We start from the raw sequence: 25,252 nt of genomic DNA on the forward strand, positions 1-25,252 counted from the left end.
AGGATAAAAAGCAGAACTTCCCCAACAGGGCAGCTGGGGAGGCCATAAGCCCTGTGGATATGGAAGAGGGTTTGAAGGGTCCATTGTTCCTGGAATGAGCCAGAAAGAAGGCCTGAAAGAACGAGCTGCTTCTTGGGGGAGTCACCTCGCATGGGGAGGCAGAGGGGTGGGGTGGGAGGCCGGCCTGAGTTCAAATCCTGCACCGGACACTTACTAGCACCAGTTCCTTGCCCGTCCTAAGCCTCCATAAATAAGTAAGAAGGAAAGCACCCACTTACATGGTGGTTGGGGTGAAACAAGATAATCGGTGTAAGTACTTGGTAGACACTATATAAAAGTCGGTGTGTGGTGTGGGTTTGGGGGTTCTTTGCTATTCCTCACCAGGGTCAGGGCTCCCGGGTAAGAGCTGCTGCCCTGCAGTGTACACGCAGAGGCTCAGAAGGGTTCATGGACATGGGCGGGAAGAGTGGGACGACGATGCTGATAATCCACCTGTAGCTCAAGCACTTCGCTGGGCTCAGAGATTGACAGGCGTCATTTCTTCCTGCTGAGGGCTTAGGAAGTAGGTGTGTTATTATTATTATTATCCCCATAGGACAAGTGAGAAAATTGAGGCACAGAACGATTAAAGGCAGCACTCAAAGGCTGCGTGGTTCATAAGCGGCTTCAGAGTCAGGGAGTCCAGCCATCATGTCATGATACTTTTGACCCTAGGTAGGTGCTCCAGGCTCAAGGGAGGAAGATTCTGTAATAATGGTCTGGAAGTCCTAGCAGGAGGCGCAAATATAGCCCCCACGGCAGTCCTGAGATGCTGGGAAGCAGCCAGGTCTCCCTGAGGCTGGGATGAGAGGGGAGGGAGGGGAAGTATTGTTAGTGGTCGTGTCACCCAGAGCAAGTTATTAAAATCGTCCTCTGCACCCAGCCGTGCGTAGACGACACTCATCTTCTATGCATTTAGGGAACTTATAAGCTTGCGGACGCAAGGCTGGCACGCGCCTGAGTGATGAGGGGTGGGGGATGGTAGATAATTAAGTGCCCAATTGCTTGGAGCAAAGCTGGGATTTTCACCTCTAGTCAGTGGGATCCTGGCACTCTGGGAAGCTGGCAGGGGGTTCGCAGCCCACCCAGCCTTCTCTCCAGTGTCTCCTCAGATCCTCTCTTCCTTCTCCCCCAGCCGGAGTCCCCTTCCCACAACTTTCCCCCACACAGGGTCTCTCTGAGCACAGCATTCAGCCCCAGTTAACCAGCCTCAGAGTGGCCTGTTGTGTAGAGGCTGCCGGGCTTGTCTTTTCATCTAGACTGGGCGCTTTCTAGGGTAGGGCTCTTGTTTTATTCTCCCTCTGTCTCTGCAACGGCTGATCCCCCTGGGCGGGGTGTCTGTTCCATTTCAGTTGAGACTGTTGAAGCCAAATTTCCGGGTGTTTCAGTCTGTACCCTGTGCCCCCTGTGCCCAGCCTCAGAGGATTCACTGTTAGTAAGAAGCTCACGTATGGGGCGCTGATGGCCATGGAGTGCCCGCGTGGGCCTTGAGCCTGGGCTCCATCTTTCTTCATCTTGCATGTGTGGAAACTGAACCTCAGAGCAGTGAAGTGTCCGGGTCACTTTGCTAGTTGTGAAGAGCTGAAAATGGAACCCAGGATTCCCCATTCCTAGCCCAAGAGTCTAGGAATTACGAGAAGGCAGAAGCTTTGGACTCTTTGAGTCCTGGGTTCAGGTTCTAACCCTGACACCTTCTAGCTGAGCATCCTCGGTCAAGTCGGTTTCCCTCTCTGAGCCTTCATTTCTTCATTGAGGGGAGAAGGGGACATAAAGATAATACCTATTGTGGCCGGGCATGGTGGCACATGCCTGTAGTCCCAGCTGTTCGGGAGGCTGAGGCAGGAGAATCTCTTGAACCCGGGTGGCGGAGGTTGCAGTGAGCGGAGATTGCGCCTCTGCATTCAGCCTGGATGACAGAGCGAGACTCTGCCTCAGAAAAAAAAAAAAAAAGACAGTACCTCCAGCAAAGGTAGCACATGGAGGAGAGAGCGCCCAGTGCTGGACAGTGGCTCTGCGGTAGGTTATTAGGGGAGGGAGTGGTGTGGCAGAGGGGACGGGAGGAGGTTTGCTCTCCTGCCCTCGGGGCTGTTCCCAGACAGGGATGACTAATGCAGGCCAAACAGAACAGACTTCTGCCCTCACTGCGCCCCCCCACCCCCCGCCATCCACCCAGTGTGCCAACTGGGACAGGGTCTGGAGGGCCACCCAGGTGGTTTTCTCTGTGTGTGTGAGAGGAGCGCCTGTCCAGTGGGAAGGGCCCTCGCACGCCCTCCTGAACAATGCTGCGAGGCGACTCAGCCCAGGGAAGTCCGGAGAGGTAGCCTCTCAAGCCACCCAGTTAACAGGAGCCCTGCTGTCCACAGAGTGTGGGGCACCTCATGCACTTGGTGAGCCGGTGACCCGGCTTCAAATCTAGGCCCTGCCCCTCACTGGCTGTGTGACCTTAGGCAAGCAGCCTCGTTCTGGGGCCCCGGCGTCCTTGCTGGCGGAAAGGTGCTGTGAGTTTCAAAGGAGACCACAGAGACAGCTGGCTTGGGAAGGCTGAAATCCCTGTGCATTAGTGTTGTGATCAGGCAGAAGCTGCTTCTGGACTCCTGCTTCAGAGGGGAACTGTTTCTTCTAGTTTGTGCTCCGTCTCGTACTGTCACCCAATTTTCTCCGACAGTCTTGGAATCACCACGTGTTCCCCTCCTGCACAACACAGTTAAATCAGAACTCAATGATAGAACCGGGACTGGGGCCAGGTGCAGTGACTCACGCCTGTAATCCCAGCACTTTGGGAGGCCAAGGCGGGTGGATCACCTGAGGTTGGGAGTTCAAGACCAGCCTGGCCAAAATGGAGAAACCCCGTCTGTACTAAAAATGCAAAAAATTAGCTGGGCATGGTGGCACATGCCTGTAATCCCAGCTACTTGGGAGACTGAGGCAGGAGAATCACCTGAACCCAGGAGGTGGAGGTTGCAGTGAACCGAGATCCCACCACTGCACTCTGGCCTGGGCAACAAGAGTGAAACTCCATCTCAAAAAAAAAAAAAAAAGAAGAGGCCGGGTGCAGTGGCTCACATCTGTAATCCCAGCACTTTGGGAAGCCAAGGTGGGTGGATCACCTGAGGTCAGGAGTTCGAGACCAGCCTGGCCAACATAGTGAAACCCCATCTCTACTAAAAATACAAAAATTAGCCGGGCATGGTGGCGCATGCCTGTAATCCCAGCTACTTGGAAGGCTGAGGCAGGAGAATTGCTTGAACCTGGGAGGTGGAGGTTTTCTGTGAGCTGAAATCGTACCACTGCCCTCCAGCCTGGGTGACAGAGAGAGACTCTGTCTCAAAAATAAACAAACAAAAAGAACTGTTGGATAGGGCACTGCTCCTCAGAAGTGAATTCTTCAGATACCTGTAGATAAATTCCCTTAGTCGAGTCCCAGGCATCATATCTGATCCTTGCAGTCATCCTTACATTAGTGGGATGAAAGGTGAGTGTCTAATCCTCATTTTACAGATGACACTGGGGGCTCCAAGAGGCTACGCTTTGTCGAGGGTCACAAATAGTAAGCTTGCAGCAGAGTGAGGGCCAGCACCAGGCCTCCCGCCTGTCCCCTGAAGGCCTGTTGGCATGGGGTCTAGAATGCTGGCTCTGACACCAGCAGGTATGACTTCCCATGTTTCCCTTCCCTTACTGGCTCTGTGATCCTAAGACATATATATATATATATTTTTAAATTTGAGGTGGAGTTTTGCTCTTGTTGTGCCCAGGCTGAAGTGCAATGGCGCGATCTTGTCTCACTGCAACCTCTGCCTCCCGAGTTCAAGCAATTCTCCTGCCTCAGCCTCCTGAATAGCTGAGATGACAGGCATGCACCACCATGCCTGGCTAATTTTGTATTTTTAGTAGAGACGGGGTTTCTCCACGTTGGTCAGGCTGGTCTTGAACTCCTGATCTCAGGTGATCTGCCCGCCTTGGCCTCCCAAAGTGCTGGGATTACAGTCATGAGCCACTGTGCCCGACAAGACAGATATTTAAGCTTTGAATGATAATACCGCCTCCTTCATAATGACCCACAGCATTTATTGTGTACCAGTCAGTGTTCCAAGTGCTCAACCCATTGTTCACCTTTAACCTTCACCACCATAGTCGATACCACCATCGTTCCCATTTTACAGATGAGAACACTGAGTCACAGAGAGGTTTCTGTGACTTGCCAAGGTCATCAGGCTGATAGGTGGCAATGTTGGGATTTGAACCGCGGTGATCTGTCTCAAGTCTGTGCTGTTAGCCCAGCGGTGCTGCTGCCTCGCTCAGGTGCTGGGAGGCCCACCCGTGGCCAGGTGTGATGTGTGCAGGCCCAGCCCGGGCCAGCTGTTGTGCTGCTCTTGTTACTAACCCCCTGTGAGGCCAGGTGCTCTTTATCTGGCCCTTTCTTCTGACCTTTGCTTTTCTGTGGATCCTGTTTTCCTTGTTTCTATAGGGGATCAAGCTTGAAGAACAGAAGCCAGGACCCCAGAAGAACAAGGTGGGCTGGGTGGGGGAGGGGGTGGCCCGATGGCCCTGGTGAGGGGCCAGGGTGAGAGGAAGGCAGGAGGAGCTGCCAGGGTGCTGGGGTCTTCCGTCTCACACCTGTCTAACTCTGACTCGCACCACGGGCCGCTTCATGACTGCCTTGTTAGACCAGTGCACGGTGGGCAGCAGAGGGGTCCTGGCCTGATGCCTCAGGGCAGCTTCAGAGCAGGCTGGGGGTGGAGGCCTCGGTGGGAGCTCAGGCTTGGCTGTTTGGCCCGGCTCTTCCCGACCCTGTGCAGTGTGTAAGGGCATCAGGCTCTGCCCCGGGTTCCAGTGGGCAGTCAGCTCTCAGCTTCCGGTTCCATTTCCCAGCCCAGGGTGCCGCTTCTCACTTGGAGGCCAGTCCCCCTGCCTGGAAAGGGGTGCTGGGGGAGACTAGGGGTCATTTTCTGGAATGAGTGTTCTAGGATGGGAAGCTGGTATGATGCGGGGTGAGAAGTTCAGCGCCTTCGATACTGCGTCGTCAGCTGGCAGGGTTTATGTTCCGGTTCTGTCAGTTTGGAGAACGGGGTGGGGGGGATGTCAGATCCCAGAGCTGATTCTGAGCTGTTCTTCCATCGAATGTTCCTCCCTCAAAGCCCCCACAATGTACCCCCCTTGTGAGACCTGGAAACGGTGGTCAGACTTTATGGGCACTGCCGGGACTAACGGTGGCACTATCTGGTTTGTCTTGCAGGATGACTATATCCCGTACCCCAGCATCGATGAGGTAGGCGCCCTCCCCCGCTCCCACCCGCTCTGCAGCCTGCTCTGGGTCCCTTCCCTGGGGAAATGATGGTGATGGGCTGTGCCCAGCCCCCCATGGGAGAGCACCCTGGGCCTGGGACCTCTCTTCCCGTCTTTGCCTTTGTATCCTCAGCTTCTCCATATGTTAAGTTGCGGGTCCTCATCCAGGCCTTGCAGCCCTGGGGCTACAGGGTTGGCGAATGAAGCTGGAGATGTTGTGGGGCTTGGAGGAGGGGTTCAGGTCACTGCCTTTGGCCTCAAGTCCCAGTGGGTACCAGGCCCTACTCCTGGGAGCAGTGCAGAGGGGACACCGCCACCGGCCCCTCCCTCCCCTGCGGTCCCAGGGCCAGCTGCAGCGCAGGACCCTCCCTCTGCCTTCAGGTTGTGGAGAAGGGAGGCCCATACCCTCAGGTCATCCTGCCGCAGTTTGGGGGCTACTGGATCGAGGACCCGGAGAACGTGGGCACCCCAACATCGCTGGGGAGCAGCATCTGTGAGGAGGAGGAAGAGGACAACCTCAGCCCCAACACGTTCGGCTACAAGCTCGAGTGCAAGGGTGAAGCCAGGGCCTACCGGAGGCACTTCCTAGGGAAGGTGAGGGTGGGGGAGAGGAGCTGCTGGGGGGTGGGGGCAGAAGCTGGGGACCCTGGGAGAGAGGAGGTATCAGGGGTCGGGGGAGAGGGGGAGAGCCTGGGGGAGGCTGTGGGAGGGTCGGGGGCGGGGCTGGGGACCCTGGGAGAGAGTAGGTATCAGGGGTTGGGGGAGAGGCTGGGGGAGGCTGTGGGAGGGTGGGGGGAGGGGCTGGGGACCCTGGGAGAGAGGAGGTACCAGGGGTCGGGGGAGAGGGGGAGAGCCTGGGGGAGGCTGGAGGAGAGAGGAGCTGCTGGAGGTTGGAGGGGAGGCTGGAGGAGAAAGGAGCTGGCGGGGGTTGGGGGAGAGGCTAGGGACCCTGGGAGAGAGGAGCTGCTGGGGGTGAAGGGGAGAGGCTAGGGGAGGCTGGGGAAGAGAGGAACTGGCAGGGATAGGGGGAAGGGTTAGGGCCTTGCGAGAGAGGAGCTGTGGGGGGGTGAGCAGGCGAGGGACTGGCGGCCCTGGAAGAGAGGAGCTGCCCGGGGGTGGGGGAGGGCAGAGTGGCCCACGGTCCTCTCTCCAGTGCCCCCCTTTTCCTTTGCCTCTTACCTCCTTCCCTGTCTGTCCTTTTGTTGCTGCCTGCTGCTGTCTTAGTTGGAGAGGTCTGACTGGCTCTGTCCTGGGATAGGGGACACGGGGCAGGGGAGCCATGCGGCAGTCAGGGAGGCCCAGTGCCGTGAGTCCTTGTGGGGACCACCCCCTGCAAATGTTTCAGGAGGCGATGGAAGGGGTAGTGTTTGGGGTGAAGGACGGTTGGTGGAGTTTCGAGTGTTCAAGGGAAAATATGTTCTCATACCTCGGAAGTCTCTGTTTCCATCTAAATCACGCAAATCTCTCCCGTCCTCGTTTCGTCAGGTCCTCTGAGTACTTGTACTGCATACTGTCTGCGAGCCTCTGATAGCTTAAAAGTGACAAAATTACTTTTAAAAAAATATATTCTGCCCTTCGGACTTACCAGATTCTTGATGTACTGAGAGCAGATTCCGGAAATCTGTGGCCTGAGGCCGCTTTGCAGAGTCTCACATGAGGGGAGGCTGCATCAGAGCCCCTGGGTCTTATTAGCATGCAGATTCCAGGGCCCCACTCCGATCCAGCAGGTCTGGGGAGCTGTGTTTTTCGCCTGTGTTCCCCTAATCAGGGAGTGACCCACTGGCCAGGACACCTCCCAGCTTCCCTGGCTGGAGGTACCAGGGTTCCTCCTTGCTGTCTTGCCCCAAATAGTCTGAACTGGTGAGGGCCGCCCCCTGGGAATGAGAACTTAGTGTCTTGTGGTCAAGAACTTGCCCTTCAGAGTCAAGACAGATGTGCGTTTGAGCCCCGGATCTGTCCCTTACTCGTCGTGTGACCCTGGGTAGTGATTTAACCTCCCGGACCATTGGTTTTCCCGTCTGTGAAACGGGGACGATGTTCTCTCCCGAATAAAGTTGTGGTCAGGAGTGGAGGAGACAGGGGGTATTCAGCCCCTAGCACCGTGCCTGGCGCCTCCTGAGGATTCGGCCGGCGGTACCTGTTAATGTCGTCATTGTCATCAGTAGCATCCTTCTCTTTCTTGTTGCTGCGGGGCTTCGCGCTCCTGGTGAAGGAGGTGGTTTGCGGGGAGCATATCTGGAAGGTTTCTTCTTCCTTCCTGCTCACACCCGGTTTCTCTTTTTAGGATCATCTCAACTTCTACTGTACTGGCAGCAGCCTGGGGAACTTGATCCTGTCCGTCAAGTGCGAGGAAGCAGAGGGGATCGAGTACCTCCGGATCATCCTCAGGTAGGGCTGTTGTGCTCGGATCATCCTCAGGTAGGGCTGTTGTGCTCGGATCATCCTCAGGTAGGGCTGTTGTGCTCGGATCATCCTCAGGTAGGGCTGTTGTGCTCGGATCATCCTCAGGTAGGGCTGTTGTGCTGCGTGAGGCCACTCCTCTTCCAGGCAGGGTGGTGTGGGGGCTGGGATGGGACTCAGAAATACCAGACTGACCAGTCTGGTCTGGGTGCGCTGGCGGCGGGGACAGGCCTGCTGGAATCCTGGGGCTATGTCTGAAGTTGCCTAGCGGGGAGACCCATATGCTCCACCAACTGTCAGAGGGGCATCCAGGTCTCCAGGTCACCCGGACTATACCCCTCCCTGCCCCTCTTTCTTACAAGTCCATGGCTCAGAGGAAGACGGGAAGAAAAGTAGGGATGGTTCAGTGTGACTCATCCTGCTGAGACGCAGCTCCGAGTCCTCGGAGAGGGTTCGCCAGAGCGCTGCCTGCGGTATACGTCTCTCCAGGAAAGATAGTGTTTGTTGTGTGGGCTGGGTTCCCTGAGACGCAGTGATGTTCACAACAGGAACACTGATTTACGGCGGAAGCCAGGGCACCTCTGTCTGGATTGTGACCTTCTCAAGGGCAGGAACTGGAACTGGTTTCTGTTTGGCTTAGCTAACATGTTTTGTAAAACCTCCTCTGTGCCAGGAACTGTGATAGGTGTTAGAGATACCATGATGGCTGAGACTTGGTCCCAGTTCTCTGAACGGCGTATGGTTTCACGAATGTAATGTGTGTCACGGGTATGATTTTAGCCATATGCACAGGTTGCTATTGTCTGTGTCTTATTTATCTCTCTCCCTGGTGGGGTGGTGCTCAGCAGAATCCTGTGAACCCGTCAAGCTCTCAATCCTTACTTGTGGAGTCTAGTTGAAAATTCATAAAGGTATTTGGAAAAGAGCAATCAGATTTTTTTTCCTGCCCAAAGTTTGAGATAAATATGGGAGGGAATAAGGACATATAACCCCACTTTGGGAAAGGCGGGGGGGCCATGGTTTGAGGATGTTGTCAGCACCCATCCGTCCAATCTTAGTTTGTTTCTTATCAAGAAAGGAAGCAATTTTCTCTACAGAGGTTCATTTGGCTGGAAATCATATTTGTAAGGCATGGAAGAGTCAATTAAATAGCAAGAGCCAATTTTCTGAGGGGCTAATACCTGGATCTCCATCTCCAAATAGGATTTCCAGCTAGGTGAACCTCTGTGAAGAAAATTGCTACCCTAATAAAATTCAGACCAAGATTGGGTAGGATTTTTGAATAAGATGATAGTGGAATACAAAGATCTAACCCCCCCTTTCTAATAGTGTATCCTACATTAGGACTGGAAATGCTGCTTTGGGGCTGGAAGCTAGAGAAAGATGCCAGGCACACAACACATACTTTGACGGTTTTTCTTTTTTGTTTTGTAATCTATGGGAAAGTTAGGACTAAAAGTAGGTGAATATTGAGAGTTGAACCCCAGTTTCCCTTCCTTAGAAAGCAGTATCATGGCCAGGTACAGTGGCTTACGCCTGTAATCCCAGCACTTTGGGAGGCCAAGATGGGTGGATCACGAGGTCACGAGATCAAGACCATCCTGGCTAAGACGGTGAAACCCCCTCTGTACTAAATATACAAAAACAAACAAACAAAAAAAACAAAACAAAACTAGCCAGGGGTGGTAGCACGCACCTGTAGTCTCAGCTACTCAGGAGGCTGAGGCAGGAGAATCACCTGAACCTGGGAGGCAGAGGTTGCAGTGGGCCAGGATCATGCCAGTTGAGCCTGGGCAACAGAGTGAGACCCTGTCTCAACAACAACAACAACAAAAAAAAAAAAAAAAAAAAAAAGAGAAGAGGAAAGCAGTGTTGTATGGGAATATATGCAGTTGGAGATTCTAGAAGAATCCTGTCCTCTTTAGGAGTGAGAGTGAGCCCTAGAACAGCCAGGGATCTTTCCACATAGAATTATGTTGTGGTCAACAGCATTTGAAATCAATGCCCCAGGAAGCCCAAGGGCAAGCTCAAATGTGGCTCTCCCAGATAGGAAGCTAGTGGGTAGGGTGGTGATGAGAAGCCGTATACCAGCTAAGAAGTTGGGCAGTCACATCATGTACTTGGAGTGATTGCCAGGACAAATTGGAAACCAGACATAAAAAATTGGCTCCACGGTTTAGCAGCTTTGCCAGACACAAAGAAGAAATTATCCAGAAATGAAATTCCCCTGCTGGCAGTGACTACTGTCCAAACTTCTTCCTCATTCCCCATAGACTTCTGGATTTTTTAATTGATGTACCGAATTTATAACAAGCAGCGCTCCAGTCTAAGATCTAAGTATTCTCACAGCCTGTGTGTGCCATGAGAGTAGCTAAGAAGAATCTACCCACAGTTTGGAGACAACAAGCCTGTGTGGATTTCTTCTGTTTCACGTTTGGATAGAAAGAAGAAGAAATTTTATGGGTTTGTAAAAGAAGAGATTCTGCATCTAAAAAAGCATAAACTGGTTAGAGAATAACAGAGTTTTAGAAAGTATTTACTTTTACAGAAAGCCAGGTAAATTTGAGATATTTATTAACTTTGAATTTTCCACAAACCTCTAGAAAAAAAACACACTAAGAAAGGAAAGATAGAGTGAGCATCAGAATGGGAGAAAATAATTACTGGTTAAGTTAGGGAGATAATAAAAGAAAACTAAAAATGGTCAAAAAGAATTTTAAATAGTATATGAAGCAGTAAACAGCAGAATCTACTTTGTAGAAAATCCACTTATTAATATGGGGAACAAGTTTAAGAAACTCTCACATAATTCAAAGGAAACACAACAACTTTAAAATAATGAGTGAGATTATGATGAATATGGAGGGTAGTGAGTAGGAATTACACATGGATAATTGATGTTGTTAAGCTGATTGAAGACTTAAATCTGAAAATCAAAATGACTCACCCATTAACAGACAAAGTCAATGAAAGGAAATTAATTGCTGGATGTACTTTGATGAAAATTTAGTATTTCATAGACATAAAGTTACTAGTAGAATGGAAGCATTCCAAATAGTAAAAGAAGACAAAGAAAATACACATGTAGAAAAAGAAAATAGGCCGGGCGCGGTGGCTCAAGCCTGTAATCCCAGCACTTTGGGAGGCCGAGACGGGCGGATCATGAGGTCAGGAGATGGAGACCATCCTGGCTGACACAGTGAAACCCTGTCTCTACTAAAAAATACAAAAAACTAGCCGGGCGAGGTGGCGGGCTCCTGTAGTCCCAGCTACTCGGGAGGCTGAGGCAGCAGAATGGCGTAAACCCGGGAGGCGGAGCTTGCAGTGAGCTGAGATCCGGCCACTGCACTCCAGCCTGGGCGGCAGAGCGAGACTCCGTCTCAAAAGAAAAAAAAAAAAAAAGAAGAAAGAAAAAGAAAATAAAGGAATAATAAATAAATATGATAGAAGTGTGAGTACATATGTAATGATAATAAATATAAATGAGTTAAATTCCATTGTTAAACAACAAAGATTCTCAATTTGGGCCATCTCTCCAAAAAACCTACACATATTGATCTATATTTTATTAAAGAAAGTCAGAATATTTGAAAATTGTTAAGAAAAAAATTAGAAAAGCCAAATACAAAAAGAAAGCAGGAGTGGCAATATTAATATAGAAAAGTAGAATTCAAGGCAAAAAAAGCAATCAGTGTGATAAAGAGGGCTATTATGCATCTTTTCATAAAAGGTAAAATCAATAATGAAGATATTTTATATTGTCAATAGTATATATTATAACATAGTATATGTATATGTACTTACGTATGTAATGATGGAAAAATTCACAGAATACAATTGTAATGGTAGATTTTTAACACACATCACTTGACATATCAATACTAGAGTTAGAAATTATATTTATTCATCTTATTAATGTCAATTATATACATATTTTTCTATATATATATATATATCTGTTTCTGTATCTATCAGACTTTGATCCTCTAACAGATGTTGCTTCTTTTCAATTGCCTTTGGAACGCTTACACAAATTGACTACATAGTAGATCAGTAGTTTTCTGTGGACCTGCTACATCAGAATCATTTTGGATCTTTAAAACAAAGTAAAACAAAGCAAAAACAAACAAACAAACTCAAGAAACAAAAACCAAAACCTAGACTTCCAGGCTCCAACCCAACCATTTGAAACACACACACTAAATAAATAAATAAATAAGATACGTAAATATGTGTGTGTGTTTTTTTTTTTTTTTTGAGATGGAGTCTCTCTGTGTTGCCCAGGATGGAGTGCAGTGGCGCAATCTTGGCTTTTTGCAACCTCTGCCTCCCAGTTCAAGCGATTGTCCTGCCTCTGCCTCCCAAGTAGCTGGGACTACAGGTGCATGCCACCATGGCTGGCTAATTTTTTTGTGTTTTCAGTAGAGACGGGATTTCACCATGTTTGCCAGGCTTATCCTGAACTCCTGACCTCAGGTGACCCGCCCGCCTCTGCCTCCCAAAGTGCTGGGATTACAGGCGTGAGTCACTGCATGTGGCCTAAATATATATATTCTTATTTCTTTCCTTATTTCCATAGGATTCTATAGAATTCTGTAACTTGCTTCTCTTAACAAATCTTAATATCTTACAGATTTTTCCATATTAGCATATAGAGAATGTCTTAATGTATTTTACTGCTGCATACTATTCCATTGCATGGATGTGAAATAATTTATTTAATACATCCCCTGGGCCAGGCATGGTGGCTCGCACCTGTAAGTAATCTCAGCACTTTGGGAGGCCGAGGCAGATGGATCATCTGAGGTCAGGAGTTCAAGACCAGCCTGGCTAACATGGCAAAACCCTATCTGTACTAAAAATTGAAAAATTAGCTGGGCGTGGTTATGTGTACCTATAACCCTAGCTACTTGGGAGGCTGAGGCAGGAGAATCACTTGAACCCAGGAGACGGAGATTGCAGTGAGCTGAGATGGCGCCACTACACTCCAGCCCGGGCGACAGAGCGAGACTGTCTCAAAAAAATAAAAAAATAAAATAAAAATAATAATACATCCCTTGTTAATGACCATTGCCAATATTTTGGTAACACAGTAATGATTAAATGAATAACCTTGTGCAGACGTCAGTTTTTATGGATTATGATGGTTTCTCAGATGAGATAGCTAGGTTAAAACATAACTGCATTTGTATTTTGATAGATAATGTTAAATTACCCTTTGTAGGGGCTATATAAATTCGAACTTTCACCAGCAATGTATCAAAGTGCTTTTTATTCCAAAGCCTCTTCGGTAGAATGTATTGTCAAACACTTGGATTTTTGCCAATCTGATAGATGAGAATAGTATTTAGTGTTGCTTAAATTTATAATCTTAATATGAATCAGTTGGACATCTCTTCATATATTTAAGAACCGCTTCTATTTATTTGCTGTGAACTGTCTGTTTGTAAGCTTTGCTTCTTTTTAAATTGGGCTGTTATTTAAGATTCTATTTTTTAAAATCTTGGCTAGGCACACTGGCTCACGCCTATAATCCTAGCACTTTGGGAGGCTGAGGTGGGAGGATCACTTCAACCCAGGAGTTCAAGACCAGCCTGGGCAACATAGGGAGATCCCATCTCTTTAAAAAAGAAAAAAATTAGCTGGGTGAAGTGGCACACACCTGTGGTCCCAGCTACTCAGGAGACTGAGGCAGGAGGATTGCTTGAGCCTGGGAGGTAGAGGCTACAATGAGCCATGATTGTGCCACTGCACTACAGCCTGGGTGACAGAACAAGACCCTATTTTTAAATAAATAAATAAATTAAATCAATCAATCAATCAACCTATGTAACTAACTTACTTGTAGGTAATTATTGATAGCAGCTATATTTAGGAACTTTTGAACCATGGAGTAAACCTAAATACATTTCAAAGAACAAATTCTCTGCTGGATGTATTCACCTTCAATTTGATGATAAAACTAGCAATTAATAACAAAATAATGATTTTAACAACCCACTAAACCACTCAGAAGTAAACAGTCCCAATACTTTCTTAAGGAGCTGTTTTTTTGGAGACGGAGTCTCGCTCTGTCGCCCAGGCTGGAGTGCAGTGGCGCGATCTCAGCTCACTACAAGCTCCACCTCCCGGGTTCACACCATTCTCCTGCCTCAGCCTCCCAAGTAGCTGGGACTACAGGCGGCCATCACCTCGCCCAGCTAATTTTTTTTGTCTTTTTTAGTAGAGACGGGGTTTCACTGTGTTAGCCAGGATAATCTCGATCTCTTGACCTCGTGATCCGCCCGCCTCAGCCTCCCAAAGTGCTGGGATTACAGGCGTGAGCCACCGCGCCCAGCCTCTTAAGTAGCTTTTAGGCCAAACAGAATAGAAGCTGCAGTTACAGAATATTTATAAAGTAATGACATTTATAAGATTATACTTAAAACCTTTGGGTTGTATTCAAAGCAATCCTTAGAAGAAAATTCATTACCTTAAATGGTTTCCTATTAAATAAGAAAAAAACTACCGGGCGTGTTGGCTCAGGCTTGTAATCCAAGCATTTCGGGAGGGTCACTTGAGTCCAGGAGTTCAAGACCAGCCTAGACAATAGAATGGACCTCATCTTTACAAAAATAAAAGTAATAGTAACACAGTAAAATAAAAATAAGAATGGTACTCATGAGTTGCTATTATTGTTAGCATCTTCTCCATGTCTCATTTTCCTCCTCTGTGAAATGATGATGGGAGCATGTACCTTGAAATTATTGAGTACTTACGTGTCCTGGTGAGTGAGGACCTGACATGTTGCAGCTGCTCAGTAATGGTGGCTATTATTATTATTATTACCAATATTGTTACCTAAAGAAAGCCAGAGGAAGGAATTCACAAAGATTAAAGCAGAAATAAATAAACTAAAAATAAAAAGAATTTGAGACTTGATACACCTAGGTTTCTTTTGGAAGAAGCAATAAGATAGGTAACTAGCTAGTCAAATATAGATGAGAAGAGAAAATAAGAATATACAAAATTAGTCATAAAAAGATGCATGACCACAGATGTGGAGATTAAATGATTACTAATGGATGCTGTGTTCAACTCATGCTATTAAATTGCTTCTGTTTCTAATTTTATTTGAAATTTTATTTGAAACAGATGCCTTTCTAGGAAAGTTTGCCAGACGTAACTTAAGATGAGGTAAAAAAAGAAACCTGAACAAACCAGTAACTGGAGAAGAAATTGAAAAAGTTCTCAAAGAATTATCTCTTCAAATGTTTCTAGATCTAGATGGCCTTGCAGGAAGGTGTTTTAAACTTTAAAGGAACAGATTTTATGTTATTTAAACTGTTCCAGAGAAAAGAAAAAAAGAAAAATATGGAAAGCTTCCCAATTAATTTAATAATGCTTAAAAGATCTTTATGGGCTGGGTGCGGTGGCTCACGCCTGTAATCCCAGCACTTTGGGAGGCCAAGGTGAGCAGATCACCTGAGGTCAGGAGTTCATGACCAGCCTGGCCAACATGGTGAAACCCTGTCTCTACTAATAATACAAAAAAATTAGCTGGACTTTGTGGTGCACACCTGTAATTGCAGTGTGCCAAGATCGTGCCATTGCACTCCAGCCTGGGCAACAACAGTGAAACCCCTTCTCAAAAAAAGAAAAAAAAAAAAGATCTTTTTGAAAAAAAATCAGTGAAATGAGATACAAAAACAAAGAGGTAGGGGCCAGTATTCCTTATGAATATAGAAATCAATGTTCTAAATAAAATATCAGTCTCAGAAGCTCAAATCTAAGTAGACTATGAGGAATAATTCACTATAGCTAAGAAAGAGTTATTTTACGAATGCAGGATGGTTAATATTAGGAAATTCATTCAGTGTTTGTTTACCTAAGGCTTCATATATGCCAGACTTTGTCTAGTGTAGAGACACTGTGAGGAATGAGTTCTTGTGACTTGCCCATAGAAGGCATTCAGTCTAAATGCACTGCATTTTAGAGATTCTTGTTTCTGTTCTCCGTCTTACTCATCTTCTTAGGAACATGGATCACTATAGGCTAGTGAGAGTGATGCGAGGCGTAGGTGGTGAGGGAGAACTGAAGGGAATGTGGAGGGTGTGTCTGAGTGTGTGTAGGGTTGATAAATGATGCTAGAGAAGTAAGAAAAGGCTAGATCCTATACCGATGATGTTTAGGAGCTCGGATTTTATCCTAAGAGTCATAGGAGAGGTACTGAAGGGAGAAGGTCATGATCAGATTTGCACAGTAGAATGATCACCCTGGCGCCGGGCACGGTGGCTCACGCCTGTCATCCCAGCACTTTGGGAGGCCGAGGCAGGTGGATCATGAGGTCAGGAGTTCGAGACCAGCCTGGCCAACATGGTGAAACCCTGTCTCTGCTAAAAATACAAAAATTAGCCAGGCATGGTCGCGGGCGCCTGTAATCCCAGCTACTCGGGAGACTGAGGCAGGAGAATTGCTTGAACCCGGGAGGAGGAGGTTGCAGTGAGCCGAGATAGTGCCACTGCACTCCAGCCTGGGCGACAGAGCGAGACTCCATCTCCCAAAAAAAGGAAATAAAAGAGAATGACCACTCTGGCTAGAATAAGAAGAATGGCATAGAGGAAAGGCAAGGCCAGAAGCAGGAAGGTGAGTCAGGAGGCTGCTGTGATGAGCCAGGTGATGATCACAGGTGATGATCCAGACCACCAAGACTGCCTGATGCAAAGGCCGCTAGAGCTGTGCTAAGCACCAGCCACGATGGGGACTGAACCAAGGTGGTCTGCACTGCGAGTACAGGAAAGGAGGTGGAAAATTCCAAAACACCTGGGAAAAACCCAGGAAGACGTTCAAAAACGCCAACAAGTGGGAGATGAATTTACTGCAGATGAAATTCAAATAATGGTCCACTTTCAAAATGACTTAAATATATTTAAGATCTTAATAAGATTAAAGAACGAATAGCATCCGTAAAATGGTTCATAAATTGTGATGCAGACAAATGAATCAAGATCTCATGGTTGTAAAAGTAAAACAGGCTGGGCGCTATGGCTCACGCCTGTAATCCCAGCACTTTGGGTGGCCAAGGCAGGTGGATCACCTGAGTTCAGGAGTTCGAGACCAGGCTGGACAGCATGGCGAAAACCTGTCTCTACTAAATATATAAAAACTAGCCAGATGTGGTGGCGGGCGCCTGTAATCCCAGCTACACAGGAGGCTGAAGCAGGAGAACAGCTTGAACCTGGGAGGTGGAGGTTGCAGTGAGCCGAGATCACACCGCTGCACTCCAGCCTCGGCGACGAGAGCAAGACTCCATCTCAACAAACAAAAGGAAGACTGTAAAATTGTTGGGAGCTCAAGAAATAATTGTAGAAATAAACTTAACACATGGGATAAAATCTAGTCTGTTTAAATAATGAATTTATGAATCGGAAGATAGACCCAAGGAATTCCTGCAGAACTCAGCACAGATCGAGAGATGAAGTATATGAAAAAGAAGATATGTGGATAATAGACTGGGAGGCCCCAGCATTTGTCTCAAAGACATTCCAGAAGCCAAGAATAGACTAGTGAACAAATATCCAAAAAAGTATTAGCTGAGAATGTTTCAGAATTGAAGAAAGCACACACCATGCTGCTGAAAGTGATTTAAAAACAAAACAATACTTCCAGACATGTTGAAGGGAAACATCAGAGATAAAAGATTTTAAAAATTTAAAAAAATTTAAAAAGCTGTCTGAGGATACAGGCAAGATAATCTATGATCTAATGAGAACTAGGCTGAGAATAGATTTCTCCTTATTCATGATAGTTGTTAAAGACAATGGGGCAATATCTTTCAAGTGTTTAAAAAAAGAAAGAAGGAAAATAACCCTCAACCTAAAATTCTATACCTAGAAAAGCCAAAGACAAAGTAAAACTGCTTTCAGACATAAAAAAATGAAGGGAGCGTCCCACTCGGGCTCTTTCTGAAAGAATTGCTGAAGGATATACTTCAGTCAGAAGAAAAGAAAAACCAGAAAAGATTTAATTAGAAAGTGACAAGAAATAGGTAAAGTATGTTGATACATTTAATTACTGACGGTAAAAAGTGGGTTTTCTTTTGCATGTTTAAAAGGAGGTTTGAACTAAATTTATAAACTGAAGTAGCAAGGACAATGGGAAGGAAAAAATGTTCAGTGGATAAAAGCATACTCTGTTGTTTCTTATTTATGCCCCTCAGGAGAGAGAATACAATCTTAGAGTTTGATGAAAAAAATATAAATAGATGTATTGGAAGATACAGAAATACAGTCTATAGCAAATTAGTAGGAGATCAAAAGAGGATTAACAAAAAGAAAGCAAAAAAAAAAAAAAAAAATTCAATTGTAGGTAGGAAAGGAAGAGAAAAAAGGAAAGAAAACACAAGGAATAGAAAATATAAAATGATGGTTTAGAAATAATTTCAGGCCAGTCATGGTGGCTCCCGCCTGTAATCCCAGCACTTTGGGAAGCCAAGGTGGGCGGATCACCTGAGAACAGGAGTTTGAGACTAGCCTGGCCAACATGGTGAAACCCCGTTTCTACTACAAATACAAAATATTAGCTGGGCATGGTGGCCTGTGCCTGTAATCCCAGCTACTCTGGAGGCTGAGGCAGGAGAATTGCTTGAACCTGGGAGGCGGAGGTTTCTATGAGCCAAAATCGTGCCACTCTATTCCAGCCTGGGTGACAGAGCAAGACTCCGTCTCAAAAAAAAAAAAAAAAAAAAAAAAAAGAAATAGTTTCAGATACGATAGTCATTGCAATAAGTATAAATAGATTAAATTAGCCTATTACAATACCAGCCTATCAGATTGAATTAAAAATATAGCTATATTCTACTTACAAGAGACATACCTAAAGAAAAATGGTGTGGAAAGATTTAAAATAAAGGGATGGAAAAAGATACGCTGAAAAATACTATGAAAGTTGGCATAGCAATAGTAATATCAGACAAAATAGATTTTCAGGACAAAAAGACTAGGGATGATGTACTCCTTTGTAACGTGGAATTCTTCTTCCCCGCTCCTGATGTTTCCTGTGGCATAGAGGGAATACTTTCGTGTAACACCCGGGCTGTCTTCGCCCTCTTTGATGGGCGTGTTAGGGAGCAGGAACTCACATGTGTAGCTGTATTCCTTCCCCCTTTTCGTCTTGGACCGAGCTGCCCTGAGGGTGGTCTTCTGTGCAGTAAGTCTCACCCAGCAGCCTCATGGGAGGGGGCTTGCCCTTGGCCAGCACTGCCTGTGACTGGGTGGGTAAGTTGGGCTGATTCTGGTGTTTAGTTAGACCCGTTTCATCTTCACGCTAAGCTGTGTGCTCCCACGTGGTAGTGATTTTGACTCCGAACACCTTACTCTGTTGTTTCTTTGCTTTTGAATTTGTTCAGAAACTGGGCAGGGAGTCATTCTTCCAGGTTCCCAGAGGCCTTGGCTTATGTGATAATAAAGAGGGCACGTTCTGTTCTTCATCACCCAGATGTTCTGTGAACATGCTCCGTCCACCCAGAATATCTAACAGTCATGAGCTTGTGCTTAATAACATGATCTTGAATTTTAAAAAGCAAAACGGAGAGAAATAGAAGAAGTAGCCAGATACTCAGGTATAGTGGGAGATTTTGACGACATTGCTGAGAAACCAGTGGATTGAGCAGGCAAAAAATTGTGAGGTTATGGAAGACTTGAACGATACAGTTAACAAATTCGATCTTGGCTAATGTGTATTCCTGCTCTTAACAAAAGAAAAAATACCGTTTTTCAAGCTTGTGTGGAGTGGGAAAAAGTAAAAGTCCATGTATTAAAGTCAACACATTTCAAATAATATTATTTAGATTATGTTCCTTGAATATAAGACAAATTATCAACAATTAAAATACTGGAGAGGAAAAAAATCTCATATTTGGAAAGTTAAAAACTTTAAAAACATAACTAATGGACTAAAGAGGAGATCACAAAAGAACTGACAAAATATTTAGAACTACATGACAGTGAAAATACTATGTATCAAATTGTGTGGGCTGCAGTTAAAGTGGTATTTAGAGAGAGATGTATAGTTCTAAATGCACTTTAAAAAAAGATTAAATGAGTAAGTATGTAAGTCAGGAAGTTGGAAAAAGAGTAGTAGAAAAACTCTGAAGAAAATAGAAGGAAGGAAGTAAAAAAGACGAGAATAGACTAGTGAAGTAGGAAGCAAAAATAAAAAAGGATAGAGATGGTAAAAGAAAAAATCCAAAAGGTATCTCTTTGAAAAGACTAATAAGATCGATAAACCTCCAGCTAAAACTGATAAGGGAAAACAAGGAAAAGATACAAACAGGCCAGGCACAGTGGCTCACCCCTGTAATCCCAGCACTTTGGGAGGCCGAGGCAGGTAGACCATATGAAGTCAGGAGTTTGAGGCCAGCCTGGCCAGCATGGTGAAACCCCGTCTCTACTAAAAATACAACAGAATTAGTCAGGCATCTGTAATCCCAGCTACTCGGGAGGCTGAGGCAGGAGAATCACTTGAACCTGGGAGATGGAGGTTGCAGTGAGCTGAGATGGTGCCGCTGCACTCCAGCCTGGGCGACAAGATTGAAACTCCATCTCGAAAAAAAAAAAAAAGAAGAAGAAAGAAAGAAAAGATACAAATAGTATTGCAGCAGTAAAGGTGAGGACGATTACAGACAGAGATGAAGTCTTCAGAGAATACCAAAAACAACTTTGTACCAATGTGCTTAATGCTTTTATATAAAAATATAAATTACCAAAATTGACTCAATAAGGAGTAGAAAACCTAAACATTTACCACTGAAGAATTTGAATTAGTACCCAAAGTATCCTCCTATAAAAACAGCAGGCCTAGAGATGTCACAGACTAGTTTTAGCAAACCTTTAAGGAATGAGAAAATCTCATTTAAACTATTTAAAAGGATCAGGCTGGGCGTGGTGGCTCACGTCTGTAATCCCAGCACTTTGGGAGGCCGAGGTGGGTGGATCACCTGAGGTCAGGAGCTCGAGAGCAGCCTGGCCAACATGGGGAAACTTCGTCTCTACTAAAAATATAAAAATTAGCTGGACGTGGTGGCGCATGCCTGTAATCGCAGCTACTCAGGAGGCTGAGGCAGGAGAATTGCTCGAACCCGGGAGGTGGAGGTTGCAGTGAGACGAGATGCACCACCGCACTTCACCCTGGGCAACAGAGCGAGACTCCGTCTTAAAAAAAAAAAAAGGGATGAGAAGCTACGTAGCAATTTTATAAGACTGCAATAACACCTTGATATCAAAACCTGGAAAGGAAAATACAAGAAAATAAAAAATAGGCCGATGTTGCTTTTGAACAGAGCTGTGAAAATCTAAATAAAATACGGTAGTCTCATATTCGTGGGGGAAATAGTCCGAGACCCCCAGTGGATGCCCGAAATGTCATATAGTCCCAAACCTGATTGCCATCAACAGAAACACCTCTGTTTATATCTTTCGCCCACACATGTCATCCTTTTTTCATCTTAACTAAGCATTTATGCACTGTGGCCATAACTTTTGCAGTTTGAGGTGCAACAGCAAAACTAGCAATAATTTTCTTTTTCCTTCTTCACAATTTCATCTGTACCATGGATCTCAGCAACCTTAGCATATAATTTTCTTTCCTAATTAAGAACTTTCACCTTTCGACTTAAAGGAGGCACTTAACAGTTTCTCTTTGTCATATCTGAAGTGCTAGCATCACTCATGGGCCTTGCACTTTGGGGCCATTATTAGTATGATAAGGGTGAGGGTGACTTGAACACAGGCAGTGAGATACTGCAACGGTCCATCCAATCACTGAGATGGCCGCTAAGTGACCGATGGGTAGGGAGCGTGTAGGGCGTGGATACGGTGGACAGAGTGAGAATTCACGTCCCAGATGGATGGACTGGGATGGCGGAAGATTTCATCATGCTATTCAGGACAGCACAAAATTGAAAACTTATGAATTATTTCTGGAATTTTCCCTTTAATATTTTTTTGGCCGTGGTCGACCGCAGGTTACTGAAACTGGGGGAAGCAAAACCGTGGATAAGGGGGACTGCTGTATTAATAAATGGAATTCAGCCGGGTACCGTGGCTCACCCCTGTAATCCCAGCCCTTTGGGAGGCGGAGGCGGGTGGATCACCTGAGGTCAGGAGTTCGAGACCAGACTGGCCAACATAGTGAAACCCTGTCTCTACTAAAAATATAAAAAATTAGCCAGGCATGGTGACGAGCACCAGTAATCCCAGCTACTTGGGAGCCTACGGCAGGAGAATGTCTTGAAACTGGGAGGCGGAGGTTGCAGTGAGCCAAGTTCGCGCCATTGCACTCCAGCCTGGGCAACAAGAGCGAAACTCTGTCTCAAATAATAAATAAATAAAAATAAAAAATAAAAAAATTCAGGATATTAAAAACAATATGTCAGAAGTAAGTGGACTTTTACCCATGGAATCAAAAAATGGCTCAACAGAAATGTAATTCACCAGGTCAACAGATTAAAAACCATATGGTTATCTCCTCAGATGCAGAAAAGCATTCAGTAAAATCCAGCATTTTCATAATGTGCTAAATGAATCAGGGGATCAGGCTAAATTTAGACTCTCATGGTGAATCCCGTTATGAAGCAGATTTCATCCCACTTAGATTTTGAGTAAACCCAGATTTTGAAATACTAGGTTTTCTTTTCATAAAGGTTTAATTTCATGACAGAACCCAAATATATCCAGAAGCTGTGCTCAGTTCTTTGGGAGAACAGAAAACCTACAAACAAACCAAAAAATAATGGCGACCTTATTTGCATTTCCCGTATTTCAGTAGCAGACAGATGTATCAGGCATGTTGTTTTTTGTTTTTTTGAGACAGAGTCTTGCTCTGTTGCCCAGGCTGGAGTACAATGGCATGATCTTGGCTCACTGCAACCCCTGCTTCCCGGGTTCAAGTGATTCTCCTGCCTCAGCCTCCCAAGTAGCTGGGATTACAGGCACCCACCACCACGCCCAACTAATTTTTGTATTTTTAGTAGAGACGGGGTTTCACCACATTGGCCTGGCTGGTCTCGAACTCCTGACCTCGTGATCCACCCTCTTTGGCCTCCCAAAGTGCTTGGATTCCAGGTGTGAGCCACCGCCCCCAGCCAGGCATGTTCTTTACATAGCTGCCTCCCCAGCCATACCTAAGTAGGATTCCGTTTTCGCACCATGTGAGTGTGGTACCCAGTGTGTGGTTGGCTCATCTGAGGCCGATCTGGCCTCAGAGAGTCCTGAAGCCAGAGTCCTGTGTGCTGCGATCTCAACCACCTTCCTCATTGACCGTTTCTTTTCTTTTCTTCTTTTTTTGAGATGGAGTCTCACTCTTGTTGCCCAGGCTGGAGTGCAGTGGTGCGATCTCGACTTACTGCAACCTCTGTCTCCCGGGTTCAAGCGATTCTCCTGCCTCAGCCTCCCAAGTAGCTGGGATTTACAGGCGTCCGCCACCACGCGTGGCTAATTTTTTTTGTATTTTTAGTAGAGATGGGGTTTCACCACGTTGGACAGGCTGGTCTCAAACTCTTGACCTCAAGTGATCCACCCTCCTTGGCCTCCCAAAGTACTGAGATGACAGGCCCGATCCCCTGCGCCCTCACTGACTGTTTCTTAGGGATGTCCTTTTCTCTCCCGTCTTGTGTAGGTCCAAACTGAAGACGGTGCATGAGCGGATCCCCTTGGCTGGACTGAGCAAGCTTCCCAGTGTCCCTCAGATTGCAAAGGTGAGAGACCAACCAACCTGTGAGAGAAGGCGGCTTCCTCTCTCAGCCCAGGGCTGGCCTCTGGAGTGGGGTGCAGGCGCGTCCCGGGTAGGCTCAGCCCTTAGGGAAGGGGTGGCCGCTTTACTCTTTGGCCCTTGACCGCACTGATGGGGGTCCGGGAGGGCTGTGGGCAGACGCCTCTGTCTTTCTTACATCCTCCACAGCTCATCCTTGTTGCGGAGGCTGCTTAGAAACAGTATCCTCCATGAACAGCTAGTTTGGGAGGTGAGAGAAGTAGAAGGACGGGGCCGGATGTGCTGAGCGCCGTAGGACGTCCGTGGAGGGGTGGGGCAGGGTGGCCAGGGGAGCCTTCACAGCAGAGGAGAGGCCTGAGTTGGGCTGAAGGATGATCCAGATTGAGCACCCCCTTGAGTGAGGAGCCTGCGAACCTGGGAACCGAGTTAGCAAAGTGGGGTGAGCGAGACAGTCAGCTGGGTTGGTTGGACCCTCACTCTGGGAGCAGGAATGTCACAGAATTGTGCTGGATACGTTTGGTGGCAGTCGTGGGCTGGATGGTTTTTGGCCTTGTCTTCAGGCCGGAACGGAGACGAGCCTCAGGCTCTGTCTAATCCCTTCCCGCACTTTATCAGCAAACCCCGGAAAGGGTAGTCGACTTGCCTGGGCATGTGTTAGTGAGCGGCAGGCAGAATCCCAGCCCAGGCCTCCTGACCCACGTGCCTCACCCTCCCATGCTGCGTTGTCCCGGTGGGCAGAGGAGCCCAGATGTCCTCTGCAGATGTCATCCTTGACCTGCGTGTTCTTCTCCCTTTCAGGCTTTCTGTGATGATGCAGTGGGACTGAGATTCAACCCTGTCCTGTACCCCAAGGTGAGGACCTTCATGCCTCCCAGCACAGGGGCCCTGCCGCTCGGCGAGGATTTGCAGACCTGTGGCTTTTTGGGCAGTTCTCTCTCATGCCTCCAAACACAGGGGCCCTGCCGCTTGGCGAGGATTTGCAGATCTGTGGCTTTTTGGGGAGTTCTCTGCATCGTAGTGGGGTTTCGTGGGGTCTCCCTCTCTCCCTGCCCACCCCTTCACAAGCTGGTCCACTGGGAACCCATCCTCAGCCATGCCCAGGTCTCCGGCCCAGTTGAGTTGGTCCCCAGGCTGCTGTGAAGGTGACAGAGGGTAGCAGTGTTGTAGCTTCTCCAGCACACCTCAGTGGTACCTCCCTGAGGCCAGTGCTGCAGGGGTTGTGACTCTGTCGCTGGCGGCTGGTGCAGATCCAGTCTGCTGTCACAGAGGGGCGGGAGGTACAGCAGGCAGACGCTCACAAAGAAGAGAAAGGCCAGACAGCTGCCCCCCGCATTGCCCGTGTTACTGCAGCTCTCAGGCCGTATGAGCCTCTGCTGCCTTCATTTATAAACCGACTGGTTTTCTGATACCAGTTTCCTTTGCATTGGTCTGATATTGACCCCAGTTCTCATATGGGAATGTGAGTGGGAAGAGAAGCAATAATAATAAACCCACTGAAGAATAATTGTGGCATGAGAGGACTTACGTCCCCCACGGACAGTGAATTGCTTGAAATTGGCCACAGGAAAAGACCCCGTGCGTCGGCTGCCTCTTCATGGGCCGGCAGGCTCTGGAGAGGGAAAATGGAAGCAGAGCCGTGCTTCTGTCTGGGTCACGCTGCAGCAGCTGAGGCCTGCTGGGGCCGGCTCTGTCTATCCTCTTAGTCCCGACTCTGACAACCAGGACCCATGAGATGAAATGTCTGGTGAGGAAGAGAGGCCCCGTCCCAGTGGAGACATCCAGA

General features: G+C 47.1%; 1 protein-coding gene across 16 annotated transcripts in view; it reads left to right on the forward strand.

The window, feature by feature from the left end:
- RAP1GAP2 (RAP1 GTPase activating protein 2) overlaps nt 1-25,252 on the forward strand; it is a 299,357-nt gene that overhangs the window by 218,467 nt on the left and 55,638 nt on the right. For 13 of the 16 annotated variants that reach the window (XR_012425122.1, XR_010582219.2, XM_065532585.2 and 10 more), the window contains 6 exons: nt 4,505-4,549; nt 5,273-5,305; nt 5,704-5,916; nt 7,607-7,710; nt 23,377-23,455; nt 24,268-24,321. Coding sequence is in view for 14 of the 16 variants with exons in the window: in XM_065532585.2 (XP_065388657.1) it covers nt 4,505-4,549; nt 5,273-5,305; nt 5,704-5,916; nt 7,607-7,710; nt 23,377-23,455; nt 24,268-24,321 (528 nt within the window). In the remaining 2 variants the exon portion in view is untranslated. The remainder of the gene's footprint in view (nt 1-4,504; nt 4,550-5,272; nt 5,306-5,703; nt 5,917-7,606; nt 7,711-23,376; nt 23,456-24,267; nt 24,322-25,252) is intronic. The other 3 variants (XM_065532587.2, XM_074018216.1, XM_065532586.2) reach the window with 1 other exon arrangement.

The sequence above is a fragment of the Macaca fascicularis genome, chromosome 16 (genome assembly GCF_037993035.2).
Source record: "Macaca fascicularis isolate 582-1 chromosome 16, T2T-MFA8v1.1".
NCBI lineage: Eukaryota > Metazoa > Chordata > Mammalia > Primates > Cercopithecidae > Macaca > Macaca fascicularis.